Here is a 14,128-nt window from a genome sequence, read left to right on the forward strand (position 1 = left end):
GAGTCATCTTGCTGGGACTGTTTTTGGAACCAAGACCAACAATCCCAATGCCTAAGAGGCCCTCTTCTTCACTGGGACACTGTTTCAGAGATGGATGCTCTCACATCCCACCATTTTCAATGGGACTGTCAACACTGGACCTTTCTTACCGAACTTAGTGAGACGTGGGAGCTACCGTTAGCCAGAAATCAAAAGTACCATGGAGCTTGGGAAGGAGAGGAGGTTGGCTGGTCAACAGGTTTTGAGTTAAATTCAAAGAAGTAACTTTTGTAAACTACCCAAGTTTCAGATACTTCTGGAGGTGAAGAGGCTCTATAATAAGAATCCCGACAACCAGCAGTGAGAGTCGCAACCTTTTCACCACGGGCTGCGGGCTGTCCCAGAGCAGGCCAGACGACAGCCATTTGATTCCTAGCTCCAGTTCAAACGGAAGACAGTGTTGTCACTGTTAGGCTGGAATTAACATGAGAAAAATCTAGGCTAATCAACCCTAACAACCTTTTAAAAGTGCTGACTGGGGCTCTTTGTTTATATAAAATGTGGTTAGAATAATGTGGAAATCCAAAGTTTCTTCAAAGTATCATCCCAAGGGAGATAAAAGTCCACATTAAGAAAGCTCTGTAATGATGTTCTGTTTGGGGTTCTCCTATCAAACGGAAGCACAAAGTTTACCTTCTTCGTGAATCTATTTTCAGAACCTCACCAGTGGCACGCATACAATCACATCAGGAATGACAGGTTAGCGCAGGACTCAAGTCAACAAAGTGACTTGAGCCAACACACTGCCCTGGGCTCCCCCTCTGTGGCAGGCACTCTGCTCCCCCCGTTGGAGGGAGGGACAGGGGAGGGAGCCACAAGGATGAAGGAGACCCAGGCCTGGCCTCCACAGGCTCACAGCCTAGTTGGGGAGGAAAGACAGACATCCTTCATTAGAGTCCACGGCAGACTCCCATAGCTGCTACACAGAGAGCAGGGAATGAGGGCACAGGAGAGGAGAGGGAGAATTTACAAGACAATGACAAAACATTTCCCGGGACCAGACTGGGACAAAGATTTGCTGAGCACCGCCAGCTCCATATGCCTGGCAGATGGGAACATCACCATCAACGGTGACAAACGTGAGAGAGACTCGGAGTATCAGGGCCAACACAGTCCTCTGAAAGGCTTCATATTGTCCCGACCACGTCATGTAAGAGGTAGGTAGCATTTAAAAGGAGGAAGAACACCCAGGATAAAAGCCCTTTTAAAACCAGAGAAACAATCCATTGATCTAACTATAATGATGGAATCCAGGAAACCAGTTACTTTGAAAACAATTCAACACGAAGGAGGAAGAACATGTCCGTCGGCTGTCGATCTCAATGCTAAACACTCGGGGACAGCAAGTTCTTCTTTTGCACGTTAAAAAAAAGTTGTAAAAATTAACAGACTAAAGTGAGGAAGAGGAGGGGGAGGAAAGCGGGTTCAGAATCTTTATTTCTCCTTTCTCCCTGCTCAGAGTTCACAGTCAGTCTCCAGAGCACTTTTGCTCGTAGCACCTTCCTAACTAGGGGTTTATTGACTAGGCCTCACTCCCACAGACCTATATAAATTTTCACTAATTCATTTTTATAACATTAAAAGGGAACAGAGCACAAGGAGAGAGCTCCGAAGGCAGACAGACTTCAATTCAAGAGCAGGGTCTGCTGTTCTTCAGACTCTGGGCAAGTTATTCATCATAAATGTCCTCACTTATAAAGGGGGGGGGGGCGGTCAGCAAGGTACCCGAGATGCAATAGTTCCCCCTAATGCTGTTTCCTTCCCCTTCCTGGGAATGTGGCTTTTTTTCCAGTTTTGGTTTTTGGAAAGGCGTATAAAAATCACTGTAAATGCATATTTATGAAGTTATATTTAGCCACAAAGTCTATATTTTAACCCAATAGCACTTATGACAAATATTTGAATAAAAGTTTTCTGGGTTGCCAGTTTTTAAGGAAAAGGGGGCAAGATCCCAATTTGCCTGATTTTGAACTATGTGTCAAGAAACATCTTTTAAAGGACCAGTACTTAAAAGGCAGCCTTTTCTGGCCACCTGCTCCCACATCCTACCTTCAGCCAGGCCACCTGCAGGTATGTTTAAGGGGCATGAGGGACGGGCAGATGCCAGGAAACAAAAATAATGAAACGGAAAATGGCCAAAAGGAATTCCCCGTATTCTTTAATCCAAGGTTAAGTTTTTGTTGATTCATTCATTCACTGGACAAGGACTTCCTGAAGGCCTGCTGTGTGCCAGGCTCCACACCAGGAATCAGAGCCCCTGCTTCTCCAGGATCTCGCGGTGACAGAAGACCTGTCACCAAACTGAGTGTTATTTTTTTCTTTCCCTCCTCCCTCTTTTCCTCTCACTGGAAAAATTACCGTCTTGGATTCTGTACAATTTTAAGAATACATTTGTATGGTCTGATATTCACCTGAGGCTGACCCCAGGATTCAGTTGTCCTGAATCTTTGTTTTAAAATCTTTGCTAGGCAATTAAAAGGTTTAAAAGGAAAAACTAACATTTTTGCTATGTAATTAGAAGATTTTCAAATAAAAACTCTTTATGGTGTTGGGTTCTTACTCTACTTTAAATCCCCCGATCAGCAATCCAGTATTAACCTTAACAGGAGACTTCTCGCTGCATTTCTGAGCTACCATCTCTCACCTGGATTACTGCCAGGTCCCCTCCCTCCCTCCGCGCTGGTTTCCCACCATCCATTCTTACTCCTCTTGCATCTATCTGGTGCCGTCTGAGTGATTTTTAAAAATTTAAATCTGTTCATGTCAGTCTCTGCTTGCCCTGAGGATAAAGCCCTCATTTTTCACTGAGATTTACACAGCCGGTGATCATCGTATGTATCCTGGCCCACTTCTCCAGGCTGACTCCCCTTTGCTCCCACCGCCCTGAACTTGCTGAGCTTCCTGGGATCTGCCAGGCTCTTGACTTTGTGCCTCTCTCTCTGAGCACATGCCATTTCCTCTGTGTGAAATTCTCTCCAGCCTGCCTCCTTCATGTGGAGACTTCTGTCTTCCAGCCTCGCTTCTATGTAAACTCCTCCTCGGTTAAACATCCTTGCTCAGTAATTAATTGTTTATGGCCTGTACACACACCCCGTCTGCCCTCCACCCAAGCTGCAAACTCCCCGAGGAACCTTCACATCCGACTCCCAGCTGGAACTCACTGGCCAGTGTGGAGTCTAGATCAGCGTGGGAGCTGTTTTCACCTCCTGGCTACTGGATGTCTTCATTTTAACTTAATATATTTCCCTTTCCTAAAAATTTTCACATGGAAAATAGAAAAAACTCATTTAAAATCCAACTATTTATACATAGTAACTGTTAACAAGTTACTGTATTTCTGTGTGCCTGTTTTCTATGCATAAATTACTTACATTACTGTAATTATATTAAGACATATGTGAGTGTATCCTGGTTTTATACGCCTGGCATGGCAAAATTTTCTCTGTATCAGTGGCATTTTTAATCACTATATAATGTTTCATTAAGGGGATGTATTATAGTCTACTGTTCCCATGTGAGTTTACCTTTGGCTATTTCTGGCTTTTCGCTATTAGCAATGCAATAATATACCTTATTGTATATACTCCTTTCCTACATGCTTAGTTTTAATTTTATATGCTAACTTTGCAGGTGTGAAATTACAGGGTCAAAATCAAAGAGTTTGGACTTCATTGAAATTCAAACATATTCCTAAGTTGGCTTCTGGAATTCATACAAGGCACTTTCTGGACCTATAGATTGGTGGGTATCTGACCAACGTTTTAATGGTACCGAGGATAAATTGAGGAGAAGTCACCTTTTCCTCTGGATATGAGAAGTAATTTATTACCTTGTTTCCCAAAAGGCCCACAACAGAAGGAGAAAAAAATGAGCGTAAGAGTTTGGAGGCAATCGATCGATATCTCTTTCTCTCATCAATGAAAGGCATATCCTCGAGTGAGGGTTAAAAAAAAACAAACTATGTGCAGATACTTATAGCCAGTGACAGTTATGAATGCCCCAAAGCCCAAGGTCCCCTGTGAAGACCACTAACCCAGAGGTGTGGTGAAGTCTGCTGTCCAACAGGAATGAGATAAAGCGCCGGGGCCCAGCAAATGCTTCACCCTACAAGCCAACCGCGAATCGCCAACCCTGCAGAGCCTTCCATGCCCGTGCTTAACGCTCAGGCTTCACAACTACATTTGTGTCTGTCTGTCGGTTTTTAACCATCAGCAGATGGTTCACATCTGTCCCTAGCATAGGAAAGAAGTTCTGTCCTTGAGGCTCACGTCTTAGGGAGAAGCGCTGTATGATTTACAGATGTTCCCAAGTTGAACATGCATTTTCATATTGTCCTGGGCTGGCAAACCCAGTCTTACAGCAACGTTGCTTGTTAATGACAAAACACAATTGGACACCCCCATATTCAGATTACTCAGCAGACATGAAATGGGGGAGACAGGGATAACGAAAAAGCCACCTAACATTTTCAGAGTCCCCTCCTACTGACGTAACCTTTGTACCTTCAGAAAGGGACACCGGCCAGGATGTCCACATTACACCTAACACTCCATGTCCATGTTAAGAAGAAAGGCCAAAGTGAACTTTTTATTTCCAGAGAAAGTGACACCGGAGAACACGGAAAAACTGCCTCTGACATCTGAAATGCCATCTCAGTCACAGGCTGAGAGTGGGTCGTGCGGCGCAGATTTTGAAGGTTTCACAGAACAGGCTGGCCAAGTTTCCAGGAGGGGGCCAGGGGAGCCCAGATTTTAGGCCGCCAGGACCCGCCGTCTCTGTCACAGAGAAACTGCTGCGAGAAATCCTGAAATTCACATTTTATGGAACTTCACATGTCATGAAAATTATTTTTTTTTTTTCCAGCCATTTAAAATGTCAAAACCACTCTCAGTTGGCAGGCCACATAAAAACAGGTGGTGGGAAAGATTTGGTCCAGGGGCCGGAGTTTGCGACCCCTGACTTGTAACACCCAGTGGTGGTTTGCCCAGCAGATGTCTGCTCATCCTTGGAAGTCAGAATGGGAACGAGAGAGAGAAAGCAGGGGAGGAAGCTTCAGCAAGGCCGTGTCTCTACAGTTTCGTACAAGAAGGCGGCCAAAGGTGCAGGTCCAAATCTTAAATTCTCACCTGAGAGCATTTCCATCAGCGCTCTCGTGAAAGCCTCTAGAAAGGATATTCAGCTCTGCGTGTTAAAGTTCTATGGAAGGGGGGCCGGGACGCCGTATATGCTCCGTTCTGTTCTGCCCCCATTCTGCGGATGCCTTTATCAAGCACCTACCATGCTGGGCTGTGATGCTTTAGTTAGCTGCTCATGCTCAGCGCAGGGCAGAAGGTCAGGCGTGTGGCTGACACTCCATAAATGTTACTTCAATTTACCAGTAACACAAACACTCATGGTAGATCATAAAATATAAAGAAATTCATAATATTGCCTTAAGATGTACATCCCATAATGTAATTGTGCTTGCTAATGAGAGAATAAAATTGGACAGTTTCTAAAAGATTTTGATTCAGTTCCTACCCAGTATCTATTATGTGCTAAAAATTAATCCAGTTATTTTTCTATGTATCATTTAACTCTTATAACCACTCTGCAAGATATGTGTTATCTTCCAGAAACAAGTGAGCACTAAGCCAGGTTAGAACCTACATCTTCAGGAGATTATAATGCCAATCATCTGTAGAAATATAAAATTATTCACCAAACAGTAAACACAACCCATGCTACTAGCTGAATACAAGGAAGAAGTACAGTGACCATGATGTTCTGCTGCAAAACTGGACCGGATGGAGAAGAATTATCTTTGGGGAATTTTTCTTCAGAAGAAAAAACTTTCTAAGAACAGTAATAGTAAAAGATAGTAAAGTACCCAGAAGGGTATGGAATACAGAAGTCAGGAAGGGCAACTGCTTTCTTTTGCAATCTCACTTGGTCAGAATCAGAAAACATGTTTTTCTGCCAGACCTATCTTAGCAAAACAGACCACATCAACTCACTTTCCGAGGGGAAGGATCATTCAGAAAGTCAGAGCTTTGCTGGTGGCCAACTGAGCTGTCGCCAGTCTCCCAGACTAGACATCAGAGGCAAAGATGCTGTTGCTATGTTTTGCTTATTTGAACAAACAGGATACTTAAAATTTCCTACTTGAAGAGTGATTTCACTGACTGATTTATTTAACAAACAGGCACTGGAGGCTTTATTGAATGCGGGGCACTAGGTCAGATTTTGGAAGGAAAGAGAGGTAAGTAACGTCGTTTCCGATTTAAGAATGTGCATCCAATGGCAAGACAGGGCCTTGCTAAGAGTGAAGTACAAGTTCAGGCGGCGTGAACTAAAAGCCTTTATGGAGGAAGACGGAAAGTCCTACGCAAGCCTGGAAGCAGGAGAAATTCATTTTGAGGGGAGAGTTTAGTGGAGAGTTTCAAAGGTTACAGGCACCCGAGCACTTTCAGAGGTCATACTAGAGAAATATCATCTCAGGGTCTGCCAGGCAGGTCCCTCTGAAACATGGTCACACCTCTCGCTCATCTACTTCTGATTTCTGTCTTCCAGAATACATGAAGAAATGGGTCTACGGTTGCTAAGTCAAGAAGCAAGACTAACATGCGGGAAAACAGAGGTGAAATGACACAGTCTTCTAGGGAAACCTTTGGTTTACAGAAATCCTTGGGGTTGATAAAGCTAAAGATGTTAGTCATCCAAAAAAGGTGGCCACACATGCTCTGGCATGGGGGAAGGTTCTTCTTGTTTCGTTTCTTCTCATTTCCTTTGCTGGACACAAATACTCTCTGTGACTGTTTGCGGGGTTTTTAGCCACTGTGGATTTCACTGGTCCAGAAAGCTGAACAATTGTATTGGAATAACTAAAATGCTGGTGATTCCTCCTGAACTTAATGTTCTGCTGCTTTTTCCCCAAACTGGCGAAAAGAAAGAGATACAAGTTCCTTAGAGTTCAGCCGCCTGAGGCTCCATTTGTATAAAAAAATTAAAAACATTTCAAAGTAAATTAAATTAGCGAATGTGTATTGCCTGAATAGACTATCCTTCTAAATTTAATATACCGAACATGACAATTTTACGAGCAAACTAAGTTAGAGATAATATATTTTTATGTTCCTTAAACTAGCAAAGAGACTTCAGAGCCATAAAGAATACTAACAAGGTATTGAATATACTTAACTTTCTTTTAAAAATGTGTACTTTTTGCCGGGCCAGTGTGGCTCAGTAGTTGAGCATTAACCCATGAACCTGGAGGTCATGGTTCGATTCCTGGTCAGGACACATGCCTGGGTTGTGGGCTCGATCCCCAGTCGGGGGAGGGCAGGAGGCAGCCATCAATGACTCTCTCATCATTGATATTTCTCTCTCTCTCTCTTCCTCTCCCTTCCTCTCTCTCTGAAAGCAATTATATATATATATCTTTTTTTTTAAAGTGTTCTTTTTTAATGTGAGTGCAAGATTTTTTTTTTTTAATGACTTCAAGGTTCCCTAGAAATGTTAAGTCTTAACTTTCACCAGCATTGTTAATAAATGGCACTATGGACATATGATTTCACTGGTATGCGTGACTGTGCCTATATGTGTGTGTGTGTGGTAGGGGCGGGGGGAGAGTGGAAGGAGGGACTGAAATAAAATGGTCTGTCTTTTAGAAAAGTCTAGTGAGATAAAAAAATGACAGGAAGTTGAAAGATGGAAAAACAAATTTAAAGAAGCTGCACTGTTTACTTTAGATTCCAAGACATTACAAGTGCTTCCTTGTTCACCAGCACAAAGACCAAGGTCTAGGACAACAAGGTTTTACATCACCTGAAAAATGAGAGCCCTGGTTGCCATCCCTTTGCTACCTCACCCGGCTTCTGGGATAAACATGGCAGCGTAAGTCTAGCCCACTCGAGAACTGTGCTCTTAAAAGGAACGCTGTATTTGACGACCCCCTTCCTGCTGCCACCAGAATTTGGTCCCATGAATGATACAGTCTTGACATCTTTAGAGACATTCCTGAGGTTTATCAGCGTTCCAGGCAGAATTGAGAACTCGTTTTCAGTGTCCAGTTCTGTTTAACAAAACCCTTTAACTGAAAATGCATCCTATAGTGTCTTTTACTTTCTTCTTTAGATTCTTTCCATCACACAAAAATCACCTAAAGCTATTTGTGGAAGAATGCAATGAGCAGTGCACTCAACAGAGTCTTAACTGGAGGGCAGGGGGGAAGAAGTAAACCTTAGCTTAGAACCTATTGCTAAGTCCACTGCACATTCTACTTTTGGCAGTTCACGTTAATCTGGATCTTGGGCATCTCGTAGACCAGTGTGTCTCGGGATCAACTTTGCAAAAGCCTGCAGGGAATTAACATTTACTGAGGGCCTATTATGTGTCAGGTCCCGGGAAACATGCATCTTTTAGGTACTGAGGTCTAGTTTCTTCACTATAAAATTCATCTATTTTATTTTTATTTTTTAAAAAATTCACCTATTTTAAATGAACAGTTCAATGAGTTTTAATAAGTCTATGCATTGGTGCAACCTCCATCACAATCCAGTTTAAGACCTTCTTTCACTCATCCCTCCAATGCTCTGCAATCAATCTCTGCTCCCAATTCTCCAGCCCCAGCCAATCTCTGATCCGCTTCATCTCCACAGTTTTGCCTTTTCTAGGAATTTCATATAAATGGAACCATACAATCTGTAGTCTTTTGTGTCTGGCTTCTGTCCACTTAACATGACGTTTTAAAGATTTATCCATGTTGTTACATGTATCAGTCACTCATTTCTTTTTATTGATAATCAGTATAATTCCACTGCATGGATACATATAGCACATTTTGTTTATCGGTCAACTTTATGTGGGAGGAGACTTGCTGGTTCAGATGGTAAGTGTATGCTTAACTTTTAAACAAATGACCAAAAGGCTCCAAAGTGGATGTGCTATTTTATATTCCAACCAGTACTGTGAGAGGTTACCTTTGCCATCTGTATAGGCATGAGTAAAGAGTAAAGTGTCCATTCAAGTCTTTTTTATCATTTTTAATTGAATTGTTTATCTTATTATTGACTTGTAAAGGTTCTTTATATATTTTAGTTAAAGCCCTTTGTTCAGTAATTACTTTGGAAATATTTGCTTTCCATCTGTTGCCTGCCTTTTCATTTTCTTAATGTTGTCTTCTGAAGAGCAAAAATTTGATTTTGATGACGTCTAATTTATTCATTTTTTTTTCTCCTACTGTCCATAATAGCTCTTGTATTGTATCTAAGAAAATGTTCCCTAACCCAAGGGAAATTTTCTAGCATTTTTTCAGAAGTTTTATACTTGCAGCTCATTTTTTAATATTTACGATCTATTTTTTATTTAATGTTTGTGTTGGAACTGAGGTTGGGGGTCGTTGCTCAGTATTTTGCATATGGAAGTCCAATTGTTCCAGCACTTTTTGTTGAAAAGTTATCCTTCCCTTATCGCCTTAGCACCTGGGATGCGAATCAACTGACCACAAACCTGAGGGTTTACTCCTGGACTTTTTCTTCTGCACCACCGATGCAGGCATTTCTCCTTATGCCAATACCACACACTCTTGATTGCTGTAGCTTTATGCTAAGTTTTGACATCAGGAAGAGTGAGCCCTCCAATTTTTTTCATTTCTCACACTGTTTAGGCTGTGCCAGGTCCTCTGCATTTCCATATACATTTTATTATCAGTTTGTCCATTTCTACCAAAGGACAAAGCCTACTGGGATTTTGACAGATTACACTGAACATGGGAAGAATTACTAATAGTGAGTCTAATCCACAAATATGATATATATTGCATTAACTTAGTTCTTTATTTCTCTCCACAATATCTTGTAGTTTTCAGTGTACAGCTTTCACAGTTCTTGTGTTAAAATTTATTCGTATTTTATTCTTTTTGATGTATTATAAATGAAACTGACTCGTTTAAAGTTTTATTTTCAGATTTTACATTAGCATATAGAAATATCAGAGTTTTTTTATATTGATTTTTATATCTTGCAACTTTGCTAAATTCAGTAATATTCTAGTAACTTTTTTAGTAGATTACTTAGGATTTTCTACCTACAAAGATCATGCTGTCAACAAAAATTGTTTTACTTTCCTTTCCAATTTCTTAGCCTTTAATTTTTTATTCTTGTCTTATGGTCCTTGACATTTGTATTTGAATTATTAGCAAACTTCTCTTCAGTACATTGTGTGTTGAGACTCCTCCACCCGTCATGAATGCTTAAGTCAGGTTTTTGTATATGCTTCACCCTAATCAATGTCCATTTTTAACAGTGCATAATAATGTCCCTACCTATCAGTAAAAAATTCAGTTTCGGTAGCCCTGCTAACTTTGTTTATAAAATAGGGTTTGGGTAATTGTTTCGAAAATTTGAACTGCATTTTGCAGTCATCATTTAGAACAAAAAGGAACAGAAATGGGGAAAAGATAGCGCTGCCTTAGTAATAAGCATGAGTCTCATAAACTTAACAGCGATTGAGACAAAGATGAAAATCATTAGCCGGGTGAAAGCAGCAATTCTGTCACCTCAATTAGGTGCTCATTGGACTTAATAAGCTGGTCAACCACAAGAAAGAATAAAACTAAAGCACACAACTTGGCATGGTGAAAATATAACATCAAAGACATGTCTGAAACACAAGGTATAATTAGTGATTTTATAATATGTGTTAGGTCTTCAGGAACACAACTACCTCTATGATAAGTTCAACCGTTGCCATACTTGAGCACAAATCAATTCACAAATAGACTGAAGAACACAGTGAACTCAAAATGTGGGAAATACCAAGACTTCATTTAATCTCACAAAACTTCTGAGAAATGTATGACGATTCCCATTTAGAGATCAGAAAACAGACACAGAAGTTTAAGTCCTCTGCTGAAGTTGTACAGTCAATAGTGGAGACAAAATTCAACCCCAAGTCTGTTTGGCTCCAAAAGCTCTAAATTGGGCTTCGTTTTCTGAGCAACCCAGTTCCCTGATGCGGACCCTCAAGCCCTGGCCTTGTGCCTGCTCAGGAAGCCTCTGGTTCCACACCTGCATGGCTCTAACCTCTGGACTTCCCCAGTGCCTCACAAGCTACCCTGCAACAGCTGGGGAAGAAGGTCTTCCTGGTTTACAATGTCCCAAAAATACCAGCCTCAAGGTGATTTTCCTTTAAGTTTGGGGGCAGAAATGCTCAGGAAGTTGGAATAAATATTAATGTTTTTAAGTGAGGTAATTCAGGTTTTTCTTCTCTGCTTCCATTTTGGGGCAGATGCATTAGAAAATGAATGCAGAAAAGTTACTCTAAGATCATTACATTGTGGACGGGTGATAAAATTCAGCCTTCTCTTTCAACACCCTGTCAGAAAAATTCTAACCCTTGGGTGCAGATGACTCAAACAAAAATCTTTATTATAATATGGTTTTGTAGGGGCTGGAGAGAGGGCCTGGGCTGTATTTCCATTGTGAGGACACAGACCAGAGGAAAGGAAGCAATACCCAAGCACTTCTCATTGTGCCCTAAGTAAACACTCACTCGATCACTAGAGGTGGTGTATTTCTAGGTTAATTAGAAAGCCTTTCAACAGGCTCTTTTCATGAAACAAATACAAATCTTAGCGCCCCCTGCACTTGGCAACACACAAAAGCCAGAAACAATCGTCTCAGTTCCTGATGTGACAAAAATAAGCCCTATGAGAAATGAGGAAGCCGACTTGCATAATTTTACCCTCTGATCAGCAGCCCTTTTGAAAGAGATTTTTACCCCCACAAACCTTTTATTTTACTTTCTGTACGAATCTGGTCATCAATCTCACTCCCCAAATAAAACACATATTTTACAGTCCGTCTACTGTTTATACATGAACAGCGATGGCTTGGAAAAGCATCGTAGTTGGCACAGTATTAGAAACAGCCTACACAACCAATGGACACAGTGGCATGGCCACCAGGCAGAACAGGAGCCAGGAACTACAGGTCCACAACCTGTTGCCTGTTTGTAAATAAAGTTTTATTAGAATACAACCATGCCCATTTATTGATGTCTATGGTCGCTTTCTTGCCATAAGGCAGGGGTGAGGAGCTGCCATTGCCACTGAGACTATCTGGCCCACAAAGTCCAAACTAACTGCTATCTGGCCCTTTACAGAAAATGCTGGTCAACCTTTGGGATAATACATTTAAAATAATATAAAAAAATACCCTTGGTAAAATGTTAATTAAAAAAAGAGAGGAGATACACTATGTCATGTATAGTGTCATCACAATTACGTAAATCAGCAATTTTCAAAGAATGTGCCGCAAGAATTTTTAAAACATGCAATATCTGACTATTTAGCCAGGGGCACTGACCTCTTTTTCCCTTTGATTGTCAAATAAAAAATGACAACAGCCAACACAATAGCCACCCAGTGTGAATGAATCAAAATCATACCTATTTTTTTTGGTCAGATCAGCAAAAGAACATATTTTTGGGTGTGTCACAGAACTTTAGTAATTAGGTTTATATGTTCCATGAGATGAAGATGGTTGAAAACCACTGATGAAGATTCAAAGGAAAGTGGGCATAAAAGGGACCAAACGTGTTAAACAGTTGGATTATGGGTGGTTTTTCTTACCCCATCTGTAATGGCCTTACATTTCCTTTATCATAGAAAAAACTGAGCCTTAACGTAAACGCTCTTTTAGTTCATGCCTGCCTTGCACGCGTGGGTGTGACTAAATCCGCCGGCCGGCTCGGCCGGGGCCCCGTGCGCGGGCACGCCGAGGGCGGGAGGGGGCAGCCAGGCCGGTACCTTATGCTCGTCTCGAAGGTGGCTGTCCAGCTCCTCCGTGTGCTTGGCCTCGTAGTAGCAGAGCTGGCATTTGTAAGGTTTCAGTTCATTGTGCTTTTCTATGTGTTGCTGGAGGCTCTCGTCACTGGAGCAGGTGAAGGTACACTTATCACAGCGGAACACCACTCCCTGCAAGTACTTGGACAGCTTGGAACGGCACACTTCAATGGGGACCACGCGCTCCTCTGCGGAGACAAAGTGAGCGGGAAGAGGGGGCTGTTACTGATGGCGAGCAGACACTCTTCCTCCGGAATATGAGGGGAAACTCACCCAATTTGGCTACTTCTTATGATTTTGGGTCCGTGAACTGCACACACAGACAACACCCTCCTCCCCTCCAGCCTCCAACATAACATACTCCTGGATACAAGTAGGTGTTTTTACATCCAAAAGCTCTTTGTGTACTTAATACCCAGCATGACCTATAAATAGGGGTCGGCAGGCTGGAAGGTGCTTGTTAGCTTCTGAAACCTAACAAACTATTTTTGTTAGGTGATGAAAGGAGGGGCAAGGAACGGGCCTTTCTTACCAACATTAATGATGACCGACAGCAACCGATTCCTACTTTCTGGTCAAGTGTTACTTAGGTGGACTTACCGATGTCTTTAAGGGGGCAGGAAACTGACATTCCCCAAGCACCTATATGCCACACTGTGTGCCTTTCCTTGTCACTCTACTAGGCTGGAGTTATTCCCATGTTTTACAAATGAGTAAAAGTTTTTTTTTTAAAATGTTTTTTATTGATTTTAAGAGGGAGAGAGGGAGAAATAGAGAGAAACATCAATTAGCTGCCTCCTGCATGCCCCCTACTGGGGATCGAGCCAGAAACCTAGGCATGTGCCCTGACCGGGATTGAATCTGTGCCACATCAGCCAGGCAGGAACAGAACTCTTAAGTAACTCTTTGAAACTCATAGACATTGACATTGGCCAAGCTGAGATCTGTATCCCCACATCCGCCAAACTGCAAATCCGGGATATCCCATCATTTCCAAACTCCATACCTGTCCCCTTCCAAGATGTTCTCAAGGGGACAGTTTTCCATTCTTGAAACCCAGGGAATCTCTTGTCAAACATCAAATCTGGAAACAAAGAAACCCGTACACTTTCATTCACTAAAACTCCAACTCTAGCTGTGAGGAGCTCGCAAATGAAAAGGCTGCGGGCAACCTTCGGGGGTGATGGGGGGGTGTGGGAGATGTGGAGGACTGGTGCCTTTTCAATCCCTAATCTGATTGTTACGAGGGGAAAAAGAGCAGAG

At 42.0% G+C, this 14,128-nt stretch overlaps 1 protein-coding gene across 12 annotated transcripts in view; it reads right to left on the reverse strand.

The window, feature by feature from the left end:
- ZNF462 (zinc finger protein 462) overlaps positions 1 to 14,128 on the reverse strand; it is a 132,155-nt gene that overhangs the window by 8,783 nt on the left and 109,244 nt on the right. For all 12 annotated transcript variants that reach the window (XR_013999838.1, XR_013999839.1, XM_081151111.1 and 9 more), the window contains one exon: positions 12,830 to 13,053. Coding sequence is in view for 10 of the 12 variants with exons in the window: in XM_081151111.1 (XP_081007237.1) it covers positions 12,830 to 13,053 (224 nt within the window). In the remaining 2 variants the exon portion in view is untranslated. The remainder of the gene's footprint in view (positions 1 to 12,829; positions 13,054 to 14,128) is intronic.

This window comes from Miniopterus schreibersii, assembly GCF_964146895.1.
Source record: "Miniopterus schreibersii genome assembly, chromosome: 11".
NCBI classification, from domain to species: domain Eukaryota; kingdom Metazoa; phylum Chordata; class Mammalia; order Chiroptera; family Miniopteridae; genus Miniopterus; species Miniopterus schreibersii.